Here is a 25,224-nt window from a genome sequence, read left to right as displayed (position 1 = left end):
TTCAAAAAGTAAATTATTTTCAAGGAAAGTTTATAGGACATTTTTCTTTGTACTGTACATTTTTTTATTTAGTGGTCACTTTTGTACTGGGAATTATCTTCTGTACCGAGAATTATTTTATGTACTAGCCATTTGGTTATGTACTAGACACTTTCTTACTGGGAATTTCTTGTGTACCAGGAATTATTTTATGTACTGGTAATTTGGTTATGTACTAGACACTTTTGTACTAGAAATTTTTTTGTGTGCTGGGAATTGTTTTATGTACCAGTCATTTGGTTATGTACTAGACAATTTTTGCATTGGAATTTTCTTGTGTACCGGGAATTGTTTTATGCACCGACCATTTGGTTATGTACTAGACACTAGTAAAATTTTCGAAGGAAATTTAAGATGTTAGGTGTGACATTCTATGCATCCTACATTTCAATATTCCAACACAAAAGATGAGTAGTGAAAAATGATACAGGGAACTTATCAATGTATACTAAATATTTTTGTACACATTAAATTTCAATAATCCCTCGAGAAAAAATCCGTAAGACATTTTTCTTTGTACTGTTTTTTATTTACTGGACACTTTTGTACTGGAAATTATCTTGTGTACCGGGAATTATTTTATGTACTAGCCATTTGGTTATGTACTAGACACTTTTGTACTGGGTATTTTTTTGTATACTGAGAATTGTTTTATGTACTGACCATTTGGTTATGTAGTAGACACTTCTGTACTGGAAATTTTCTTGTGTACCGGGAACTGTTCTATGTACTAGGCATTTGGTTATGTACGAGACACTTTTGTACTGAGAATTTTCTTGTGTACCGAGAATTGTTTTATATACCAGTCATTTGGTTATGTACTAGATACTTTTTGTACTGAGAATTTTCTTGTGTACCGGGAATTGTTTTATGTACTGGTCATTTAATTATGTACTGGGAATTTTCTTGTGTACCGGGAATTATTTTATGTACTAGCCTGGGAATTTTCTCTCTCCATATTTCCTATTTTTATTCTTTTTCTGTACCGAGAATTCTTTTCCAGTTTGGAATTTCTCTCCAGATTTTTCCTATTTTCGTTATCTTTAAAGTTTTATTCCTTTTTCATATTAAGTTATTTTAGAGAGAGAAAGTAAATCTAAGGCTTTGAAGAGAAGAAGAAGAAGATGTGGTTCAACTTTGAAGTTGAGTTTAGTTTCGTACAAGTTTCTGGTGTTATCAATTGATCTTGAAATTGATTAATCAGTCTTCAATCAAGAAAGAAGAAACTAAGGTCTGAACTCTTTTAAAACTGAGTAAATCGATGGAAAAAACATTAAGAGAAAAAAAAGATGAGGTTTTGTTTTACTTCATGATTTGGATTAGAAATTTATTTAGTGTTTTACAATTATATACTTTTGCCAACAATTTGTAACTCTAAGTTGAATCAGGTTAGAAGATGATGAGCAATAGGTTCTAAGTGGAGATATTTTAGAGAGAGAAAGTAAATCTCCCATTAAGTTGAGAGAGAAACTGAGAATGAGAAATGTGAAAGAGAAAGAAAATGTGTTAATTAGAGAGAGAGAGATTTGAAAAGGGTAAAAAGAGGAAAAAAAAAAAACACAACTTCCAAAACACCTTTTTACTTTGGATACCACAAAAGCTGAAATTTGGACCTGCACCTAATATTTCATCTATGGTGGAGGAGAACCTTATTAACCCACTAATATTTGGTCCTCCAACTCAAAAAGTGTTAATTAGGCCAGCGCTTTGGGGAAAGCTAAATATTTTCAGGGGTGAGAAATTTTAAAGGGAATATGTGAAATTTTAAAAAATTTCCGGGGAAATAAATTTTTAGGGAGAAAAAAAAACCTCCACTTCACCTCTCTCTCTCCACCTCACCTCTCTGTCTTCTCGGACAGGTCGCCGGCCGGAAAATTTCACTCTCTCTCTCTAGAAACTCCGGCGAAGAGGTTTTCCTTCGCCGGAGTTCCGGTCTGTTGAAGAACAACCCACCATTAAAGTTTTATTTTTTGTACCGAAACGATCAATCAAACAACCCACCATTAAAGTTTAAACAACTTCAATTTCGGATCACCGGATTAAAAACCAAATACTACTATGACTTTACTTCTTCATCTTTTTCTGTCTAGGGTTTCGAATTAAGAGGTTCCTCCTTTTTCCCCTTCCTTGCATTTCAATAGGAATCTTTCAAAACTTCATTCTTCCCCTGTAAGACCCTAATTTCCATTTCAATAATGTGATTGATTTAATTGTACTTGCATGGTTTGCCTTTTAGGTTTTCAATTGTTCGTTTTCTACTTTTCTGGTTCAGCACCCATGGAATTACATTCTCGATTTTAGTTAACTAAAATGCTTCTTTAATCTGTATTTCTTCTAATAATCAGTACTTCTCATCTGGGTTGCTTCCATAATCTCCAAATTCTCACTAATTCTTGAGTAATTTAGGGTTTAAAATTGGGGAAAGCTTACTCAACTTTCTTTAAAATTGCAGAGTTTGATTAAGATTATGACTTTTACTAGTTGATTGAGTTCAGATTGCTTGAAGTTTTTTCAATTTTGAAGTCAGTTAACTGCATGCTTCTTTAATATGTAGTTCTCCTCAGAATCATTACTTTTCATCTGGGTTGCTTTGGGAATCCCCAAATTCTCACTAAATTTAGGGTTTTGAATTGGACAAAGCTTTTACTCAACTTTCTTTAAATTTTCAGAATCTGATGAAGGTCGTGGTTTGTTGTAGTTGATTGAGTTCAAATTGCTTGCATTGGGTGTTTTTTTCAATGATTATGAATGATGGAGAGCTCGATTTCCCGAATCTGATGAAGTGGCCTCCCTTCGCCGGAGTTTTTAGAGAGAGAGAGAGTGAAATTTTTTTATTTTTTTTCATGGTCGCCGGCCAGAAAATTTTCCGACCGGCGACCTGTCGGAGAAGACAGAGAGGTGAGGTGGAGAGAGAGAGATGAGGTGGAGAGAGAGAGGTGAGGGAGATGAGGTGGAGGGTTTTCTATTTCCCTCTAACATTTTACAGAATAAATTTGTCAAATTAAATTGACCAAATTTTGACCAAGTCTTCACACCCCGAAAACTATTTAGCTTTCCCCAAAGCGCTGACCTAAAAATACTTGCATTGGCTATCATTGCCTAGGATAGTAGTATTTTTACAAAAAGAAAAGGCATTGCAAAGATGTTGCATTGTAGGAGGGTATAGTAGGGTATTTTTAAAAAGTACATTTGTCCTATTGATTTTCCAATGGTTTTTAATGAAATTGCTACGGTTTAAATTAGGCTAGAAAAACATAAATCGTGTTTTAACTAAGAAAAAATATTAAGAAGGGTCAAAGGCGTAATTTCTTGTTTTACATGTTTAATGGATTTCGAAATTTTATTAAAAACAATATCATTTTGCTCACTGGAGAACAGATAATAAGTTCAATTATTCGTTTTGGGGCCAGACAAATTATTATTTTGCGAAATGAACATAAACTAATTTTGATCGTTATAAACTAACATGACTTTGTTAGTTAGAGTTAATATGTACAGTTAATTCCATTTTGGACCATAATTTGAGACCAACTCGTCGTTTTAGCCTCCACAAGTAGGGGTGGACCACAAGTGTCTTACAGTTCGATTTGGCTCCCTAGGGCCAAAATAATTTCAACTTTTTCCGGAACTACTCTTGGGGGCCAAAATATAAGTAATACAAAAAAAGATTTAAAAACACTAAAGCCACCTCATCTTCTCTTATTACCTCCACTTCATCACATTTCACTTCCATCTTATCTCTGCACCTCACCGGCTTCTCCAGTTAAGGTCGTCGGCCGACCAAAATTTTCTCGCGACCATCAAACTTAATTTTTTATTACTCTTGATTTTCTTCATCCCGCACTTACTCCCTTCTTATTTTCTTCTCTCTTCTTCCCTACCCTCTCTATGTTGTCTTTATATGGCGAAAGGGAGGAGTCCCTTTGTTGGAAAAGTTTGGAAACCAGATGAAACCAGACTTTGAAGGTGTTTCGGTTTGAAGTCAGATCTCGACTGGTTTCGATTTGAAGACAGATCTCGTATGGTTTCGATTTCGTTTAGTTTTGGTTTGAGGCCTGATAGGGGAGCGAATCAGTTCGGGTTGGTTGATATTGGGCTCTAACTTCATCTGATTAGTCAACTTGAACACAAGATGTTGGTGACCACCTATTTATTCTAGCGGTCACTTTCAAGAATTGTTTGTCCATTGACCTGCTAGGTTATGATGTATCCTAGTTTTCTAAGCGGAATCTCAAACATCTAATGTCTAACACTAATATCTCCAGGATCTCATGCATAAGCTAATAATGAAACAAATTAAATTAGTTTAGAGATCACTTTAATCGCTAAATATCCCACGAACTATTCCAGTTGAATAAGATAACCAAGAGCTCCAATTGTAGCTCCTCTACTTGAGACACCGAGTAATCAACTTGATCTCCCACCTCAAGTTTAGTTAGAACTTTAAGGTGACCAATACGCGGACAGCCGTTTTTCTTATATGAACAACCATTTTCGGGTACCATGCGAGTCAACTATGCTTGACTTAGTTGACTTTGATTTAATAAGGGGACAACTCCACAAAGTCTTAAATACTAACAGTTAGTAACTTGTGGACCATTAACAAAAATAATAGTTAAAATTGAAAACCTAAACGGTCTTCTTCATCATCATCATCTTCTTCTTTTTCTTCTTCTTCTTCTCTTCTTATTATTCTTCTTCTTCTTCTTCTTCTTCTTCTTCTTCTTCTTCTTCTTCTTCTTCTTCTTCCTTTTTCTTAGTCTTATTCTTATTTCTTCACTGCTACTGAAAGTAAACTATAGTTTCTACCGTTTTCATTCTTTTTTTTTTATCAAACCTAGTGGATGAAGAAGATAAAACACCTCAATCTCCACCTGAAGAAGTTTTTCCCGACGTTTCTATAATACGAATTAATGACACTGATGAGGTAAAACTATAACTTTTACAATGTTATTTTGTATTTTCGTTTGGGTAGTTTGGAAGAATAGAAAACGATTTTATGGCAAAAGTTCAAGGTAAAGTAGAAACTCCCAGAATTTCGTGGGAAATCTCCGAAAAAATGCCATAACAGAAGTATACTTCCCACGAAATCTGGCAAGTACACTAATGCTGCAAGATTTTCGTGGGAAGTTCTCTTCTGTCTTGCCAAATTTCGGTGGAAAATCCCTGAAATTGGAAAGTCAGATTTTTTTTTTGACAAAAGTCAGAGGATAATATGCAACTAAATTTGCAACGTCTCGAATCTTTATTCTATTTCGGACTTGAACAACTTATTTTGGAGAAAATGAAAACAGTATGGATTTGAAGGAAGATTGGTGAATAAGAAGTTCGAATCAAATAAAAGTCAAGTCATAAACATAAACCAAACACAAAATAAAAAATTTCGGTAACAACATAGTATCACCGGTAAGTAACATAATCCGAACAGAAAGTAAATGTTGTCACTAGAAAAACTGAAATTCATATCACTCTTCGTCGTCCTCCTCAGAACCCGAATTACCAGATTCATCTTCCTTTGCACTATCTTCTTTAGAGCTGAAACCAACAGATCCTTCTTCCTCGTCTACATCTTCTCCAATTTTCTCTGCCATCAGAACCATCTTCTTCTTTATGGTTGGATTTATAGGAGCGTCTTCACCTCGGCCGCATGTTTTAAGTATGGAAGCATCCTAAAATCTGTCTGCCATCAGAACAATCTTCTTCTTTCATATAATGATTTGTAGTCCATTAGGTCCACCGTAGGATCGACAAATACTGAATTACCATGAGAATAAGGACACATCCTGAAATCTGTCTGCAGGTTTGTGTAGTAGCTTGAGACAACTCGTGCAACTAAAAGGCTAAGCAAGTTGATCCTCAACTATACTTCGCAACATTATTTATGTGGCGCATACAGTTTAGGTATTTTACATTGATACGGCTACCGCTTTTATAAGGGCACATGCAACACCCATTTAACTGGCGATTTAACCTTTAATACTCTCTCGGTGATCTGCAAGTATAAGAAACAATTTAACCACCCATTTACAATTAAAATTTAATAATAAAAAATCAAAATTTAAAAGGTCAACGACTTACTGATCCATCCCATATCTGATTCGCTATATGCCACTTATACATGTGCAACAACGACCTCTCTATTGGATATCCTTCTTCAGACTCAGGAATTTGTTCGTTTAATCTATCATTATTATGATCGATGTCTTCATCTGACATTGATTCAGTCCGATTTGGGATCATTTCTCTGGTCGCAGGATTCGTTGCTCGGTCGACATTGCTCTTCGACCTTATCTCTGCTCTTTTTTTTTCGCTCTGATGTTGTTGGGACATTATCCCTTTTTTGTTTTCCCCCCTGCACATATAGGTTTTCATAAACTCGTAGCCCAATTTTCACAAATACGACGTTGTATCTTAAGACGATGTCTATTAGCGAAAGAATAAACAAACAACATAAACATGAAAAATACGGAAATACATAGTTTTCCATAACACATAGTTTCCCATAAACATGAACAAAAAACATAAACACGAAGATTCAAAACCTTTAAGCATCACAATAGAAATCCCCGAAACAGATGCGTAACAGTCGCATCTACCGATTTCGGGAGAAACACCCGAAATCAGTAACAGTCAGTGCTACTGTTCGGGCAAAACACCTGAAACAGTAGCAGTTCACCGCTACTGTTTCGAAAGTTTGAAGTCCACGAACAATAGTTGTTTGTGGGCTTAAACGAGCATATCTCATCTGCTCGTGTTTCGTCGATTTCTCGCGAAACACGAGCAGATCTACTTGTTTCAAAAAAAAATCTTGGGTTTTCAAATTTTTGATTTCTAGGTTTTACAAGTTTAAGGGGTTATAGGGTTCTTAGATCTTACCTTTCTCTTTGGGAAGATTCTTCAACAATTCCCTTCCCATTGTTTGATGCCATAATAAACAATGGTGCTTCTCAAAAAAATTTCTCTCTTTAGAAATTTGGGTGTTGATGATGAAGATGAAGTAGTAGAAGACCAAACTAACTTACGGTTTATGGAAAAAAGAGGGATGTGTCCAAATAATACATCTAATTCTAAGAGGACTTGAGTGAAAATAATAGAGAATTGTCCCCTTAGAAACTGGTGTCCATATAAAAACATTTATTTATTTGGTTGTCCACATAAGATAGCTGTCCAACTAAGAAAAACGGTTGTCTGCGAATTGGGCACCAACTTTAATGGTGGTTAGATGGAGAACATATTTTCTTTAGACTAGATAGATAATGGGGACTATTTTATCTTTCTTACTCTACTTGATGTTGTAGAATAAGAAATCTCCTGGAGAATTTTCCACACCTAAATCTCTTCTAATGAGGGCCTTATATAGAATCTCAAAGTTAGAGTTCAACCCTAATTAGGTTTCCTAAAAGACCAAAATGGAAGGAGGTTTAGGATTTCAAAAAAATAGAAATCTATTTTTATTTGCTTATTCCTCTCTTATTGGCCGGCCAAAATAAGCCCTAATGGGCAGATCTGGGCGCCCCTATTAGTGTTGCCGGCTAAGGCATGGCTGGCCCACTAATAGGCCCTTAAATGTCTTTTAAGCCCCGATCCAAATATTCATTTATTTGGGCTTTCGTACTATCTTTGTCTTGACTTCTTTAAAGCGTTTTAGACGTATTTATGAGTCTCACCCATATTTATATGTCTCATCTCTTTAGTCATATCTTCCGATCAACTCAACACTCTTTGGTGTGACCCGATGTAGGATCCGAACGAAGTTAGCCGCAAATCGCCTCGTGATTCGACGATCATAGTTGGTTTCTAGCTAAACAGTATGATCCCTAAATCGTCCGGACTTGATGATCTTCTTCATCAATTGTCCTATCCGAAAAATCTTTCGCATTGCATCTTTAGTCGAAGGACATCGACCTCCTTGATGACCATCCATGATATCGAGTTAGTCGGACACCGGACGGTCTCGGTTCAGGCTTTCCAATAACAATTTACAGAAATTTATAACTTCATTTTCAACCGCGTGAAGCAACCCTCAAACAACAAATATGAATCGACCAATATATAAGTATGAAAGAAACCAGTAAGTAAGTATGAATCGAACAAGTAAGGACTAAAGATTCAGAAAAAAACAAAAGTTATATAGACCTTCGTCGTACGATGCTCGATGCAAACTTCGAATGGATGGAGATATTCAACGAGAGAACAATATAAATGGAGAGGGAAATGAACTATGATGATCAGAGATTTTGTTCTGGATGAAGAAATCAAAGAGATAGTCTCAAGACTTGTAGCTGACAACCGTTTAGGTTAGTAATCTAGGGTTGCTTACTTATTTGAACCTTAGAAGAAAAGAGAGTATAAGAGAATTAGGGTTACTGAGGAGGTATTTATAAAGAGTTGAGTTTTGGGGTCGATTGGGTCTTCCATATCCAAAAACCATCGTAAGTCTATAAAATCTGACGGTCTATAACCTCTGAAAATGAACACGGGTTTATTCCGTCAATAGCACCTGTTGGGTATTTGGACGGGCCATATTGGTTGGTCTATTAGCGGGCGGTCAGCCGACATAGAATTTTGACTGTAACCGTCTGCCAATTCTTTCGGGCCGGTCGGGCACTGACCGTTATGACCATCGGGTGCCCATGGGCACTTTTTCTCTCGGTCGAACAGATCGGAGAACGGTCTTCCGGATCTTTTTCTCACCACTAAGGCCTGATCTCGTATGGTTTCGTGTAACCTCCAGCAAGGGGGCTCCTCCCCCTTGTCGGAGATATATAGAGAGAAGAAGAAGATGATGATGATGATGAGGAGGAGAGGGATGATGATGATGAAGAGGAGAGGGGTGATGAAGTTGAGGAGAGAGGGAGAGATGAGGTGGCTTTTATGTTTTTAGAGTTTTTGAAAATTAATTCTGAAAGCTATGCCCTTCAACCTCGACATATGAAGCCCAAGTTGAAATAGTGTTAGCCAAGCAAGCCCGTTAAGCCATATTACCTTTAAAAATCAACTAAAGATTTGAATTTTAATAATTATATTACCTTAAAAGAACAACTTCCTTTTCTCACAAACTCCTCTTCAAAATTGGTCTTGTGCCTGTAGTAGCGGTCCTCGTATATCGTATTAATCGAAAGAAAAAATCTCTATAAAATCCTTTATGGTTCTGATTATTACAATTTCTATAAGAAATTTTGAACCAATTGGCGCGATATGGTTTCACAAATTTTTTCGATCATATTATCTTCTTAATATGTGATTGCAAATTATTTAAACCTAAATCAATCCAATTAGTTAAACATCACCAATAGATAAGAACAGACAACTATAAGTAATCTCTCCCGAGTAAGATGGAGTAAAAGTAAACAGTACCTTAAACAGTAACCTAGCCCATTTTTTAGCAAAATCTAGATCCACCAATAACAGAGCTGCCATTTACAACTAAAGAAGGAATCTCAAAATGCCAAAGTCTTCCAACACTTTTTACCCTATACTTTTTACATAAAAATTCCTCTGCAAAAATCATCTCAACTCTCCGATCAACATCATGTAAAAACACATGAGTCGTACCCGATCCTTTCCGATTCCTAGCCATAACCGCCGCTGAAAAAATCGCCGCCATTCGACCCGGTGCTGCCGGAAAATACCCTTTTGGAGCATCAATCATAATCAGATCCCATTCCTTATCATAAACCTCATCTGGTAATCCAACCAATGCTAACTTACACTGAGTATTACCTTTAAGAAAAGCTTTTTCAGGTAAACAACTCGGTTCAGATCGGTACGATTTGATTAACTGGTCAGCTTCAGAGAGATGGGTACGATAATTAACTGTAAAAGCATGAAGATTAGGGGCATCTTTAAGAACAGTTTGAACCCATTTAGGATCTTCTTCAAGGAATAAAGTAGTTCCATGTGGATTAAAAGATGCCCACATTTGTGAATCGTGACCGAGTCCAAAAACCAGGAAATTACAAGGTGAACGATTCTTAAGAACATCAAAGGAGACTCTGATTTCATCAATGGATTGTTGAGGAACAACTCTTGATGTGGCATAGTGAAGAATCGCATTGAGTTGAGTTGATGTTGGATTTAAATCGGTGGGTTTTGAGCAGGCGAATGAGTAATAAGTTGTTTGATTGAAACTGGTCATGATAATTGCTCCGGCGAAAAAACCGGCTAATCCTACTATAATGAACCATAATTTCTCCGGTACTATATGGGTATTCTTCATTTCTTGATTTTATTTTGAAAAATCTGAATCCCCTTTTTTTTGATTGGGGGATTTGTATGTTTTTCTAAATTTGTAGGGTTTTGTCTGTTGATATAGACGTGGAAGAGAAAGATGGTGGTGGGGTGGGTTTGTGTGAGGGACAATGTGAAGAAGAGAGAGTGAATAAAGTTAGAGAGAGAAGGAATATATATTGACGAAACTACCCTCCGGATTGTTGAGTAACTGGACAGGTAATCAAATTGTGACACGTTTACCACTTCATTTGAAAAGTATGTCAGTACGACTTTGGAATCCTGTTTTTCCGAAATAAATATCTTCGTGTTTCTTTCAACAAAAAAAAAAAAAAAAAAAATATCTTCGTGTTTAGTTCTTTAATAGTTTATCTTCTCTAGGAAATAATGATAAAAATATCGTACTTTAATATCATTACGAGAAGAAAATGGGTCATTAAAATAGTTAGACCGACAATGTCGGTATAAATTCTAAAATTCTAATGGTATAAATAAGGAGTAGTAAGTTTGTCGGACTTTGAAATCTGTGGTTATTGAACTTCGATTATTAAAGGTATAAATAATGTAATAAGTATGTCGGACTTTAGGCCTATTTCATATTATTGTACTTTAGGCCTATTTCATTATAAGTTTAACTTAGGTGGTTAGTGGCGGATTCAGGATTAATGTTCAGGAAAGGCTGAAGTAACAAATAATGATAGATCACGTTCAACTTGAGATTTTCTATCGTATATAATAGTTACTTTTACCTTTTTTTTTTTTTTTTTTTCCTTCTGTTGAGTATTAATTGTGTTCGTTTAAAAAGAACATATTTTTGTCATTGCTAATTTGTGATTTACTTATATAGTGAGTTTTGGGAAATGAGACGTAATTATAGTTTTACATCAATATTAAATGAAACAAGGAATTTTTCAAGTGAGATAAGAGAGAATTCACGATTTATAATCTTAAATTTGGTGATAATATGAATTATTAATTTGTCCAAATCATTCGATATAATATTGACACATAAAAATAAATACTTTGATCGCAAAACTTTGAAAAATTTGTCAACAACATTACGAGAGCCATATTTAAATATTTTTAGCGTACTTGGACTTCTAGTTTTTTCAACAGTTTTAAATTTTAGATTTGGAATACAATCATTTTAGTATGATGTATTAATTTCCTAAAGTTAAAATTTGAGCTTGTTACAATTCTTGCTTTCAGAAACAGTTTTGCGTAAAAAAAAATTAAAAAAGAAAATGAAAAAAGACAAAGGGTTGGGAGAAAACATTGATAAAAGAAATAACTCTGGGACTCGAACCCATGATGTTAGTAAGGAACCCACCTACAACACTATAGATCCGCCACTGAAGTGGTTATCGTACTTATCACGTCTTCATGATATATCAATGTCTTGAGACGACTAACGTAGATCGTAGTCGATTTTCCAAAAAAACAAAAAAACTTCATTAATTGTGTCGCCCATATCCAAATTTCTATACATTTTTTTTTATCAAAACCATATTTTCATTCATCTGTGAACATAACAAAGTACATGGTAGAATTCTTATTCCTCTCCTCTGAAAACTTTATGAGAGTTACATACATTCAAATGTAGAATGCCTCATGAAGGAAAAAAAATTGATTAGACACAGACACAAAGATCCTATATATCGAGAATTAAAGACCCTAAAAGGTCGACAAAAAGAAAATTACAACAATAATATTAAACTAATAAAAGTGAAATCTTGATAGTTCTTTTCTCTTGACTTGTGATGTTGATCACTAATCGTAATTCATGAGTTATAGTGGAAAATGTTGCCCAATCATAGGCCATGGTATTACAATTACAATAATAAGAAATGAAATGAATTGAGAAGAACTCCAATGACAATGTCTGATATCCAATATTTTAGATCGTACTTTTTATGGAATTTCGTCTTCCTTCCCTGTAAATGTGCCACTTATGATTTTAGCACCTCCCTCAATTATGCAATTGATTATTTTTGGGCCAATTCTAGTCTTTGATGGAAAGTCCATGATTCAACTAATCGAGTGATTATTTTTTTGTTTGGAGCAACCTCCTAAAGCTGAAACCTCTCCAATGTCTTGCTACTGATACACACCGTACTGCAACATTGATTTTCCCTACGTTGATTTTGAAGTGATTATGGGGTGGTGGAATAAAAATATTGTATCATACTGTATTTCTTTTAAACATTGTATCATACTATAGAGATAAATGTATTATGTTCTTCTTGTCCTTCTTTTTGTTTGAATGTGCTTTTTATTCTTCTTAATTGAATAAAAATATTTAACTAGAGTTTCAAGCCATGTTATACAAACTTGGTCCTGTAGGGAGTATATGGGGAAGACATCACTTAGGAATGTGTTCATCTCGTCCAGAAGCACACCTGTCCCGGTAGTGGGTAGATTGGTAATAGAAGTCAAGAATAAATTTATAATTAGTTGACATTTGTTAATGGCAATGTCTCTGTCCTCAATTCTGAAGTCAATGAATCCTAGAGAGTTTTTCTTTTTTTTTTTTGTTGAAAGAATGAATCCTAGAGAGTTGTTAGATTTCTCTTGGGGCTAATATTTATGAAGTTTTATAAAGTTTTTTATGTACAAAAACTGTACTTTTGACATGTAGTACATATTTTGTGAAGTTTTAGAAAGTTTTTTATGAAGAAAAACAGTACTTTATATGTAGTATATATTTTGCAAGATGGGTTTTTAACATGCTATATGAAAACAACTGTGATGCAATGCCCTGTTGGAAGTGGAGCCAATTTTGACTCAATCCGACTCGTCAAATTCAGAAACGGAATGCACCATTGAATTCGCCTCGTCGAGCTCTTAAACTTAGAGCCAAGAATCACTCAAATCCGATTCCGGATAAATGAGAAATTCAAGTTTAAAGTTTGGACGAAGATCGGTTGAAATATGGACTAAAGCGTCAAGTTGGACAAGTCACTTTGGGGGTCGTTTGAGCGAATCACGCACATCCTAATCTGGACGGCTAGCGTTCACTCCGCGGGATTGCGCGAGATCGAACGGCTGCGCGCTAAGATGAGCGGGACAGTGTTGGGATCTTGCCAGACGCGTTGGATCAGCGAATCCAACAGCGTGCACTTACTCCGTGTCAGGCAGCAAGTGGGCTACGCCCAATCTGTCCATCTAACGGCTGGATTTCTCCTCTGTTGGGCAACTCTAGGGAACACGCAATCTCCATCGAACGGATGGTGTTACCTTCGTGTTTTTTAGCTCGATCTAACGGCCCAGACCTTAACCGACTATAATAATCAGCTACTCTTCAAGTGGAGTCCCTAGTTCCGAACAGTTGTGTCCTTTGACCCCAAAAGCCACATGCACCCATTCAATTCCTATATAAACAACCCAAAACCAAGGGCGGAGCCAGGCTTTTTTACTTATACCTGGCTAGCCCAATATTACTATACAATGTATATGTAATCACAAAATTGTAATTTAGAGATGATGAAGTAAAACAACAATTCTTCCATATATTCTTCCTTCCAAAGATCATAAGAGAAGTTGTTTTACTATATGAACTTCCATTAGATATAAGAATGTTATGCTAAATTGAAATTGAGAAAGGGATTCACACAGAAACATCAAGATCACCAAATTAAGCAACCAGTTAGAGCCAAAAAGAAAAAATAAAGAAGGGGGAACAATGGACACTATATGAAATGTACTAAACATACAAGATTAAAGCAGGATTAGAGAGTTCTCAACAAAAAAAAAACAAATAGAGTTAATTCTCATTCTTTCTATTTGAACCTACAACATTGAGTTTTAAAACTACTTTCCACCCAGACTAGTTTTAAGAAAAATCAACCCTCACTTCCCACAATAGCAACCATATATGCTTAGCAATTTATCAAGCATAATAAACCCTAAGAGAAAAAGGGTTTTAGAAGTATTTTGATTCTTAATGAATAGAAAAAGAGAAATCCTAAAATCAAAATCAGTAACCTAAATGCCCAAAATAATCAATATTGAAGTATTAGAAGCTTTAGAAAGAATCAAAAAGAAGAGGGAAAAAATAACACTTACCTAGATGGTAGATAACAAAGTTTCGAATCACTTGATTAGTTGATTTTATTTTGTTAATAAGAGAGAACATGAAGAACCATAAAATTTCAGTTTTAATCTTCACTTTAAACCCTAATAATTGTTAGAGAAAGTGAGATGGAGGAATGAGATGATAGAGAAATTAGAGATTAGAGAGACAGATGATGAACAGACTTCCTCTCCGTCAAGGCATTTCTCTCCGGTAATCAGATTCTTCTCGATCAAGAAGGTCACAACTCTTTCTCTCTCTAGTCAATTTCTCTTCCAAGCTTTTTTTCCTTCAGTAAACCAAAAAATGGGAAACCCTGATTGCAATTACGAAAATAATCGTACCTCTTTAGAAATATAACGGAACTACCCCTGGCTGCAGCCAGAAGTAGTCTGCTTGTGGCTCCGCACTTGCCCAAAACCCTTCCAATTCTCATTCAATTCATTCTCTTCTTCTTTACTCTTCTAACAATTAGTATTCTGGTGTGTCGGGAATATCTGATTGGGAATTGATTCTAGTATATCTAGATAAAGGAAGAAAGAAGTAAAATTCTAAAGCGTCTAGAAGATCCAAGTCATTCTCTTCTTCTCTTCACTTCTAACAATTAGTATTCTGGTGTGCCTGGAATATCTGATTGAGAAGTAATTCCAGTATATCTAAATAAGGAAGAAAGAAGTTTTGAGTGAAGTTAGAATTCTAAAGCGTCTAGAAGATCCAAGTCATTATCTTCTTCTCTTCTCTTCTAACAATTAGCATTCTGGTGTGTCTGGAATATCTAAGTGGGAAGTAATTCTAGTATCTCTAGAAAAAGGAAGCAAGAAGCTTTGTGTGAACTAATAGTCTTAAAGTGTCTAGAAGATCCAATCGCATCAGTCCAAGAGCTCCTATTATTTACGAAGGTTCGCTTGCTTTTAGAATAAAGTACTGTCATAAAATTCTAAAAGGATAGTCGTTGTAACCCGAAGGCATACACCCTAACGTTAAGGACTGTTACGGGGGTATAAAGTGTCTTAAGGAAAGAGAATTTATTCTCGCCTCGACTCCATTATCTTTTGTCTATCTCGGTTAATCCGAAAGAAGGAATTACTGATAAAGTCGGTACTCGCTTATCGTTTATCTCTCTATAACTTAGAGAAGGAAGTTCCCTACTTCAACCTAGACTCTGGCTTAATCAAGACCAGACAGAGTTAAAGTGAACTCAAACCATAACTAGAGGAACAACAATCTTAAGACATTTTATATATAACGTTTACTTCTCTAGTTATAATAGTTTGATCTGGTTTATTTTCTGTGTGTTTGAGAAAAATAGCTAGAACGAGAACAACCCTACGGGTTCTTCAGCCTAACGCCACATACATGGAAAACTCAGAGAAGTTCAAGGGAACTGACTTCATGATGCGTATTTAAACTAACCTAAATAATAGGCTAAAATAAATCCGTATTTTATAATAAAATGCGCAAGTGCACGGGTCTATGTAGTGTAGACCTAGCAAGTACGGGTCGATCCCACGAAGACAAGTTGAAACAATTTTTAATCCTAAACCAGTGAATAAGTAACTTTGAGATTCAATTTTGATGATAAAATTAAATAATAAAGCGAAAATAATAAATGATTGAAAGAAAATCAATACGGAAAAAAACCTAGAGATTTTGAATCCACTCACGAAATACTTAGAAAGAACATCTAACAAATTAATCAAACACTTTTTTTTATCAATCAGACTTTAGGATATGAAATATCTAAAGTCCGGAAAATGTTTTCTTTAAAACAGTCTTAGCTTTTTATATCCATTATCGTTTTAACATTTAAAATAGTTTAACTATTACTCATCAAACAAATAAGAATAGACCATCAAAGACTTAATCTAAACATGATATATCAAATCTAAAAGCATGAGTAATTAAAAATTAATTTAAATAATAAATACCAAGTGGGAATCAATACATGAAGAACAATAGAGTATCGGATTATTTTATTACTGTATCTCTAAAAGCAATCTCATGGGTTTCATCATCCTCTCTAGATGGAGGATTAGAAACCCATGTTTACAATGATCATCATGAGGAAGTTAAATACAACAAAAGAAATAAAAGAAGGGATTTAGAGAGAAATCACCCAAGAGATTTGCACTTCTTATCTTCTCATCAAATCTTATCGTACCTAAATGCCTTCTTTTCTTCTCTGCCTCCTAGTTCTCTTCAATATTAATTGCTCTCTCAAAACTTCCTAAAAAATTCTCCCCTTTCGGCTTCCTTTGTTTTTGTATTTAAAACCCCATAGCTAGGGTTTTGCTTCCCAAAATTAAGTTCCGAATCTCCTTAAATTGTGGCCAGAAATCTATCCTATTGAGTGCCAAAAATTCTCCCCACCTGAATGTTGGTTTACACACGGTTGAATGGCAATCCAAACCGCTTTGGATTTATCCCAAATCTTTTCCTGATTTCAACTCCAAAACAACTTCCTCCTTATCACTTTGGGAATCAATATAGGCACTCTGACCATGACTATAAGCACCCAGTAGAAACTCCTCTTGACTTCTCACAAGTTCAATCTTTGTATAAGCATACCCACCAATTCACATTGGAAAGCAACAAGTGATTTGTTTGTCACATAAATGGTAGGTGGGTCCCACACTTCTTTAAATCAATTCTTTGACTACTCGAAATCACATAAACTCCATCCTTCTTTTACCTTTTATTAACAAATGGATCCCTAAGACTTGCCTTTATTCAAATATGCCCTTTTTAGATTATCCCTGAAAAAACAATAAATTTGATTAGTTTTATTAAAATTAGCAACTAACAAACGAAATTTGAAGACAAATAATTGAGTTCTAAGGTACTCATCAAACATCCCCAAATTTACATTTTGCTAGTCCTCGAGCAAAATAGAAAAATAATATTATGCCTAACTCACCACTTTCGCAGGGATCACGATTGCACTTAGCCGTGCAACAAGCCGTTAAACCTCTAGGTTACCCTAGAGGACGAGTTTTGTCTCGCGAGGGTTTGCAGTGAATATACCCACAAAATTCAAAAATCTCAAAAATCCAGAAGGGTTTAAATATGACACGGACTAAAGATATTTATCTGAGATAAGTTTTTGAAAGCTAATAGAAATGTAATCTAAGTCAACCAGAGCATCCAATTGCTAACAACCTCTTCACTAATAATCTAGACTCGAAGTGTACGTGACCGGCCAGTATGAACATCATTTCGGTTATGAAAAGACAAGACCTCGATTACCGTCTCGATACATTTCGTCTCGACTACTGCTTCACGGTCATACACTAAAAAATTTAAGTCACTCAGAAATGGTTCACTCAATGTGCGAGTACGAGTATGAAGAAAAACTCAACACATTACAAAAGATGGACTAAATTTTTCGTAAACGACTGGTCTCATAGAAAGGAAACAACCACTAATATGGGATGGGGAAGCTAACCAACTCTTCTCACCTGATCAACTGTCTAACAATGTTTCCTAGAGGTCAATAGATGCCAAGGATAAACTAGAAACTCCTGAGAACTCGACGTCTTCAAATTTTCAAGAATCACTTTAAGGATAAACACTAAAACCAAACTAAACCAACACTTTTTTTTTCCTTCGTTTTCTCTATTTCTTTTTCTCTTTTTTTTTTGTACACTTCTTGTAATCAAACTCAAAACTTACTTTCTTAACACTTTCCTTGGGTATAATTCTCTCCACTTTGTTTCATGCCTTATTCTCAGGGTTCTAGATGATGGATGAAATTTTATATCTTCCTGTAGTTGACACTGCCTTCAAGTTTCTCAGGTTACAAAAGAAAATTTGCATTCCTGATGACATCCCTAGTGGTTGTAAAATTTGAACTCTAGAGATCAAATGAGTTCTTTCAATATTGCGAGGTTGAGTAACTCTTCATTCTACTCGGAGTTAACACAGAAGAGATCACTCAAAGCAAAAAAAAAGAAAGGCTCAGAATCTCACATGGGTTAAGTCTCCACTAATGATCAATTAAGTTCTCTCAGAAAAGTATACTCTTCACCTAAGTAACACTCACAGGCTAGTGCACGACAACCTCGAGACTCGAAATTCATAGAAAAACCTTTAGCAAACGGATAGCTCGACCAACTAGACTCTATAACTATTAACAAGCAAAAACAACTAGACTCACATTTTTAATCAAAAAGTTAAAAATTTTGAACCCTTTTGAATTTTTGAAATAAGGACTTAAAAAATTCAATCCCCTATCCCCAAACTTAAACCGAACATTGTCCTCAATGTTTTGAAGACTATGCAAAAAAAATAACAGGATAAAGGAGAGATATTACCAGATTCAGAAGTCCTATGCATGGGTTACCTCCCAGAAAGTGCTAAGTTTAACGTCTTCAGCCAGTCGAAACAGATGATTCAACAAACCTTAAGAACAGCTCCATAAACCAATAGGCGAAACATCTGTGGATCTACCCAAGACACGAAGTGTTTAGTGAAGGATAGTCTCACATTTGTGTAAATATGTTGTAGTACCCGTGAGACTATCGTGATCAGGTAAGAATCCCCAAACTTAGACGACAATAAAGTCGTTAAGTTTGGCCATGGACTAGAAAGAGTATAGTCCTGGTAGAAAGGATCTAGGTAGGGAGGAGAAACCAAGTGAGGTATTGCACAAACTTCTAAACATGCTCCTGAGGGATACGACACAAGAGGATCTAGAGGACTATCAAAGACACCCAGAGTTAAACAAGAGGAATCGAAAACAGGTACACGAAGTACGAATCACTCGGTTACCAGACTCAAGCTCTACCAAAGTTGGTTCAGATAAACCCTCTATAACTTGTTTAATGATGATGTCATTAGTGTCCTTAAAGAACTCCAGGTCCTTGACTAAGTCAAGCGAGTCATCTTTCTCATTTACTAGATTGAGCAGCCAAGGTTCATCATCATCTTTTATGGTGGGCCCATAGTTCAGAGGTAGAGCATTTGACTCATACGATGGAAGTGGTAACTCTAAGGTTGGCAAAGTAATCGGCTCAGACACTAACAAGGAGGTAGACTCTGACATTTTATCTATCTCATTAATACTACCCTCCTCATCTAAGCATAAAAGTGCCAATAGAGTTTCTAAAGGATCTCTCGACTGAGTTGTTGGTAATGCATCTTGAACTAATAATTCTACCAAGTTCAACCCACTGAACTCATCTATGTCACCAGGGTGAAGTCCCACATTAAAAATATTCATCTCCACCGTCATATTTCCAAATGACAATCTAAAAGACCACTTCTACAGTATATGACAGCATCTGATGGAGATAAAAATGGTCGACCCTAAATGACAGGGATTTGACTCTGGGTATCATGAATTGGTTCAGTATCTAAGATGATGAAATCTACAGGAAAGATAAACTCATCAACTTTTATCAAAACATCCTCTACTATGCCACGTGGTCGTCTGACAGACCGATCTGCCAACTGAAGGACTACAGAAGTGGGTATTATTTCTCCCAAACCTAATTGTAAGTACACTGAGTAAGGAAGAAGGTTGACACTGGCACCTAGATCTAACAAAGCTCGTTCAATCTTATGGTTCCCCATAGTGCAAGGTAATGTAGGGCTTCCTGGATCTTTGTACTTGGGTGGGAGGTTTTGCTGGATAATATAACTCACTTGTTGAGTCAAAAAGACCTTTTTGTGCACATTCATCTTACGCTTTCTAGTACATAGGTCCTTAAGGAACTTAACGTAAGCTGGGATCTGTTTAATTGCATCTAGTAAGTGAATGTTAATGTTGACTTGTTTAAATATTTCCATTATCTCCTCATACTGAGACTTCTTCTTTGGCTCTACGAGACGTTGAGGATATGGAGCTCTAGGAATGTAAGGCTCAGATACTACAGGTGGTTCTTCAGACTCAGGAGCCTTTCCAGGCTCATCATTAGGGACTTTATTTGATGAAGACAAAGGGATACACTCAGACTCATTTTCCTGGGGAACACTTATCTTATTATCCACAACTCTTTCACTCCTTAGAGTGGATATAACATTGGCTTGGTCAGTTAGCCGTCTATCTTCTATGGCCTTAGGGTTTTGTTCAGGTTGACTCGGAAACTTACCATTTTATCTTTGATTTAGGGCCTCAGCAAGTTGGCCCACTTGAGTTTGTAAACTAGTCAAGGATTGGGTGGTAACTTGCATAAACTGTTGGGTAGCTTCCTTAAACTCTATATGGCTCTTAGCTAACATTTTTATAGTATCCTCTTATAACCCCTTACTTTCAGAAGAATTTTGGGTGCTAGTTTGGGTAGGAGGATTCCTAGGATGGACAAAACCTGAAGGGGTGGTAAAATTATTAAACTGACCCTGAGGTTGACCTTGAGACCATGAAAAGTTTGGATGATTTCTCCAACCTGGATTGTATGAGTTAGAGAAAGGATCATACTTCTGATGATTATCATGCCTAGAATTTTGGTAGATAGCATGAGCTTGTGCTCTTTCATCTGAACCGAAGGATAAGGTACATTTGTTCCCTGTATGATTGGGATCTCCACAGAATGAACATGGACAAGAGATGGGTTCATTTCCGACACTCATGACCTGAGTGGGATCCTCCATGAAGGTTTTAGGCTGACACATTTCTAGGGCTTCTATCCTTCTAGTTATGGCGGCAAGTTTGTTTTCCGAATCATTTACTCTATAAATGCCACCTCTGTTCGGAGTAGGATTAGCCTTAGTAGGGGGTCCTCTGGAAGTTTCCCATTGTTGGGATTTCTCAGCCAAATCTTCTAAAAATGCCATGCAATCATCGACGGGTTTAGAAGTGAAACCGCCACCACAGAATGACTCTACCATGGATGTAGTGGGATAGTCTAGTCCGTCATAGAGAATCTGGACTAGTCTCATTTTCTGAAAACCACGGTGTGGACACTGCAATACAAGTTCTTTAAATCTCTCAAGATACTTGTAGAGAGACTCTCCTTCTTGTTGTACAAAACTGTTAAGACTTTGCCTTAAAGAGGTAGTTTTGTGTTTCGGGAACGAACTGCTCAATTCTTCCCATGTAGTAATGAAATGGGGTTATAAGGCATACAACCAAGATTTTGCTTTCTCTTTCAAAGAGAAAGGGAACAACCTAAGTCTCAATATTTCATCAGGCATATTGGGGAATTTCATAGTCCCATAGATCTCTTCAAAATCCCTAACATGGTAGTAGGGATTCTCGTTCTCATCCCCACCGAAAACAGGGAGCATTTGGATAATACTTGGTTTTAACTCGAAGTGAGTTGTGGTGTGGGGTAACTGTATGTATGATGGCTGACATATTCTAGTAGGATCCATGTAATCCCTGAGTGTCATAGGTGGATTTCCACCCCCGGCTTGGTTCAAATTTTCACCCATAGTGTCACTCAAAGAGAGATTCGCTAAGAGATTACTTAAATGTGTTTCTCTACTGATGAAACGATCTCTCTTATCATGATATCTATGGGGCATAAACTAGAGCCCAATGACCAAGGATATTTTTAACAAAAAAATTTTTTTCTTTTTTTTTCGAAGCAAAGAATCACTACAAAGAACCTATAGGAAAGCAAACACAATCAGGCTGACTCCACCAAGCAACCTAAACAAAATCTAGCAACAAGTTAATGGTTTTTCAGATTCACCCTAAAAATCTAGACAACTCGTACTTCTTAACAAAGCTTGAACTATAATGTTTATGAGGGTTACTCCGTCCAAGTACTACGGTCAAACAACTCCTGGAGACGACCAATGATGAACTTTGTGATAGCCGACCTACCTGGTAACGTTTCCTCTTCTCGAGGCGACCTTATAAAGAGTTGAGTGAACTTTCCTTTTAGGAATGCCCAAATAAATGTTAAGTCCCTGAATCGTTTCAAAGATCCTATGAGCTCGATACCTTAGGGGCTAATGTCTAAATCAGATTTTAGTTTTTTAGGTGAGGGTTAGGATCGTGAATGTTGTTACCTACGTGGGCAAGAGAACGGTGATGAAATCCGTCTCCTATCTTGTAACTGGGTTAGTGCCAGTTCGATCACAGCAATTAAGCACACAAATTCACACAAATATCCACTGACAGAAGATTCGTGGGTGTTCAAGAAATTTACCTCCCGTTCAAGACGGGCGATGACCTTTGTAGACGACCTGGGCCACTCTCCCCGCGAGTGTTCCAACCCGAGGCTTCGTTTTGATTTTCGGTTACAATTTATAAAGCCCTCCAATTTAGGGTCAAAACTTTAAAATAAAAATAGAAAGTCTAAAAGTCTCTTTCTCACCAAAAAAAAATCTAAAATAAAAAAATCTTTGTCTTCTTGATTTCCTCCTCCTTGTTTGCTTCTTTTCTTTAGCTTCTTTTGTGAACTACACACCAAAAACAAGAAAAGCAAGTTAAAGTGATCCAAAAAAGACAAAAACAAAATAAAAATAAGAAAATAAATTTGAAACCCTAAAACTAACTAATCCAAGATCAAAACAAATTTCTTAACTTATCCCCGGCAGCGGCGCCAAAAACTTGATGCGTATTTAAACTAACCTAAATAATAGGCTAAAATAAATCCGTATTTTATAATAAAATCCGCAAGTGCACGGGTCTATGTAGTGTAGACCTAGCAAGTACGGGTCGATCCCACGAAGACAAGTTGAAACTATTTTTAATCCTAAACTAGTGAATAAGTAACTTTGAGATTCAGTTTTGATGATAAAATTAAATAACAAAGCGAAAATAATAAATGATTGAAAGAAAATCAATACGGAAAAAAACCTAGAGATTTTGAATCCACTCACGAAATACTTAGAAAGAACATCTAACAAATTAATCAAACACTTTTTTTATCACTCAGACTTTAGGCAATGAAATATCTAAAGTCCGGACAATGTTTTCTTTAAAACAGTCTTAGCTTTTTATATCCACTATCGTTTTAACATTTAAAATAGTTTAACTATTACTCATCAAACAAATAAGAATAGACCATCAAAGACTTAATCTAAGCATGATATATCAAATCTAAAAGCACGAGTAATGAAAAATTAATTTAAATAATAAATACCAAGTGAGAATCAATACATGAAGAACAATAGAGTATCGGATTATTTTATTACTGTATCTCTAAAAGCAATTTCATGGGTTTCATCATCCTCTCTAGATGGAGGATTAGAAACCCATGTTTACAATGATCATCATGAGGAAGTTAAATACAATAAAAGAAATAAAAGAAGGGATTAAGAGAGAAATCACCCAAGAGATTTGTACTTCTTATCTTCTCATCAAATCTTATCGTACCTAAATGCCTTCTGTTCTTCTCTGCCTCCTAGTTCTCTTCAATATTAATTGCTCTCTCAAAACTTCCTAAAAAATTCTCCCCTTTCGGCTTCCTTTGTTTCTGTATTTAAAACCCCACAGCTAGGGTTTTGCTTCCCAAAATTAAGTTCTGAATCTCCTTAAATTGTGGCCAGTAATCTATCCTATTGAGTGCCAAAAATTCTCCCCACCTGAATGTTTGTTTACACACGGTTGAATGACAATCCAAACCGCAATCCAAACCGCTTTGGATTTATCCCAAATCTTTTCCTGATTTCAACTCCAAAACAGCTTCCTCCTTATCACTTTGGGAATCAATATAGGCTTCCTGACCATGACTATAAGCACCCAGTAGAAACTCCTCTTGACTTCTCACAAGTTCAATATTTGTATAAGCATACCCATCCAATTCACATAGGAAAGCAACAAGTGATTTGTTTGTAGGCATCAGCATTATTGCACATAATGATAAATCTAAGTTCATGGGAGCACAAGTCAAATCTTGCAATGCGAGAAACAGTGAAGAAAGTGAAGCTAAGGCAATCCTTCTTGGAATTGAATGGGCCAAAGAGATGAACCACCAAGCCATCATAATAGAAAGTGATAATATCAATCTTATACATCATCTGCACAACTCAAAGAATGAAGTTCAATGGCAATCTATCTTTCACCTAAAGAAAATCAAAACATATATCCCTGATTTCCAGACGATCAAATTTCAGTACACTGGGAGAAAGCTAAATCAGAATGCTGACAAACTAGCGAAATGGGCAAGGAAGAATCAGCGGAACAAAGTGTGGTCTAATGTACCGTGTATTCTAGTGGATAAATACTGTAATAACATTTTGATTTAATTTAATGCAATATAGTTCAACAAAAAAAAAAGTGATTTGTTTGTCACATAAATGGTAGGTGGGTCCCATACTTTTTTAAATCAATTCTTTGGCTACTGGAAATCACATGAACTCCATCCTTCTTTTACCTTTTATTCACAAATGGATTCCTAAGACTTGCCTTTATTCAAATAGGCCCTTTTTAGATTATCCCTGAAAAAACAATAAATTTGATTAGTTTTATTAAAATTAGCAACTAACAAACGAAATTTGAAGACAAATAATTGAGTTCTAAGGTACTCATCACTTCACCCTGAACCGCAAGCATTTTGTCTCAAATAGGAGGCAAGCCGAAGAAAAAGTTCGACGAATGCTACAACTGTGGAAAGCGGGGCCCCCTATCTAAATATTGTCGCTTCACATATGGCAATAAAGATGAAAACGCTAAGAACCAAGGTTCATTAGTAACAGACAACGAAAGTCGGAATCACTGTCTTATGACTACTGGATTCGAAAAAGTGTTTGAGAAACTTCAGAAGATGAACCTCTGTGTAGTGTCATATGAAGTTAACCTGGTTAACAACCAGAGAGAATGGAGGGTCGACACTAAGACAAGTAATCACATTTGTAGTGACAAAAGCCTATTCTCTTCCTATACGGAGGTAGCCGAAGGAGAGACCTCATTCAAGGAAAACGGCTCGACCACCCAAGTCAAAGGAAAGGGGGAGATCGTGTTAAAGTTCACTTTAGAGATAGAAGTG

At 36.0% G+C, this 25,224-nt stretch overlaps 1 protein-coding gene across 1 annotated transcript; it reads right to left on the bottom strand.

Moving 5' to 3' along the window:
* Positions 1-9,293: 9,293 nt before the first annotated feature.
* On the bottom strand, positions 9,294-10,407 carry LOC147567411 (arabinogalactan O-methyltransferase 2-like). Its single transcript, XM_086654075.1, has one exon. It carries the CDS (start codon positions 10,256-10,258, stop codon positions 9,422-9,424), a length of 837 nt encoding a protein of 278 aa, XP_086510201.1. The 5' UTR covers positions 10,259-10,407; the 3' UTR covers positions 9,294-9,421.
* Positions 10,408-25,224: the final 14,817 nt, after the last annotated feature.

Source organism: Eschscholzia californica, unplaced genomic scaffold (genome assembly GCF_041429995.1).
Source record: "Eschscholzia californica isolate CP2 unplaced genomic scaffold, dmEscCali1.0.p SCAF_1, whole genome shotgun sequence".
Lineage (NCBI taxonomy): Eukaryota > Viridiplantae > Streptophyta > Magnoliopsida > Ranunculales > Papaveraceae > Eschscholzia > Eschscholzia californica.
The sequence above is the reverse complement of the archived record's forward strand: the minus strand, read 5'-3'. Positions and strand labels throughout refer to the sequence as shown.

Coding starts and splice junctions, on each gene's coding strand:
- LOC147567411 (XM_086654075.1), bottom strand. CDS start 10,258: ATGAAGAATACCCATATAGTACCGGAGAAATTATGGTTCATTATAGTA.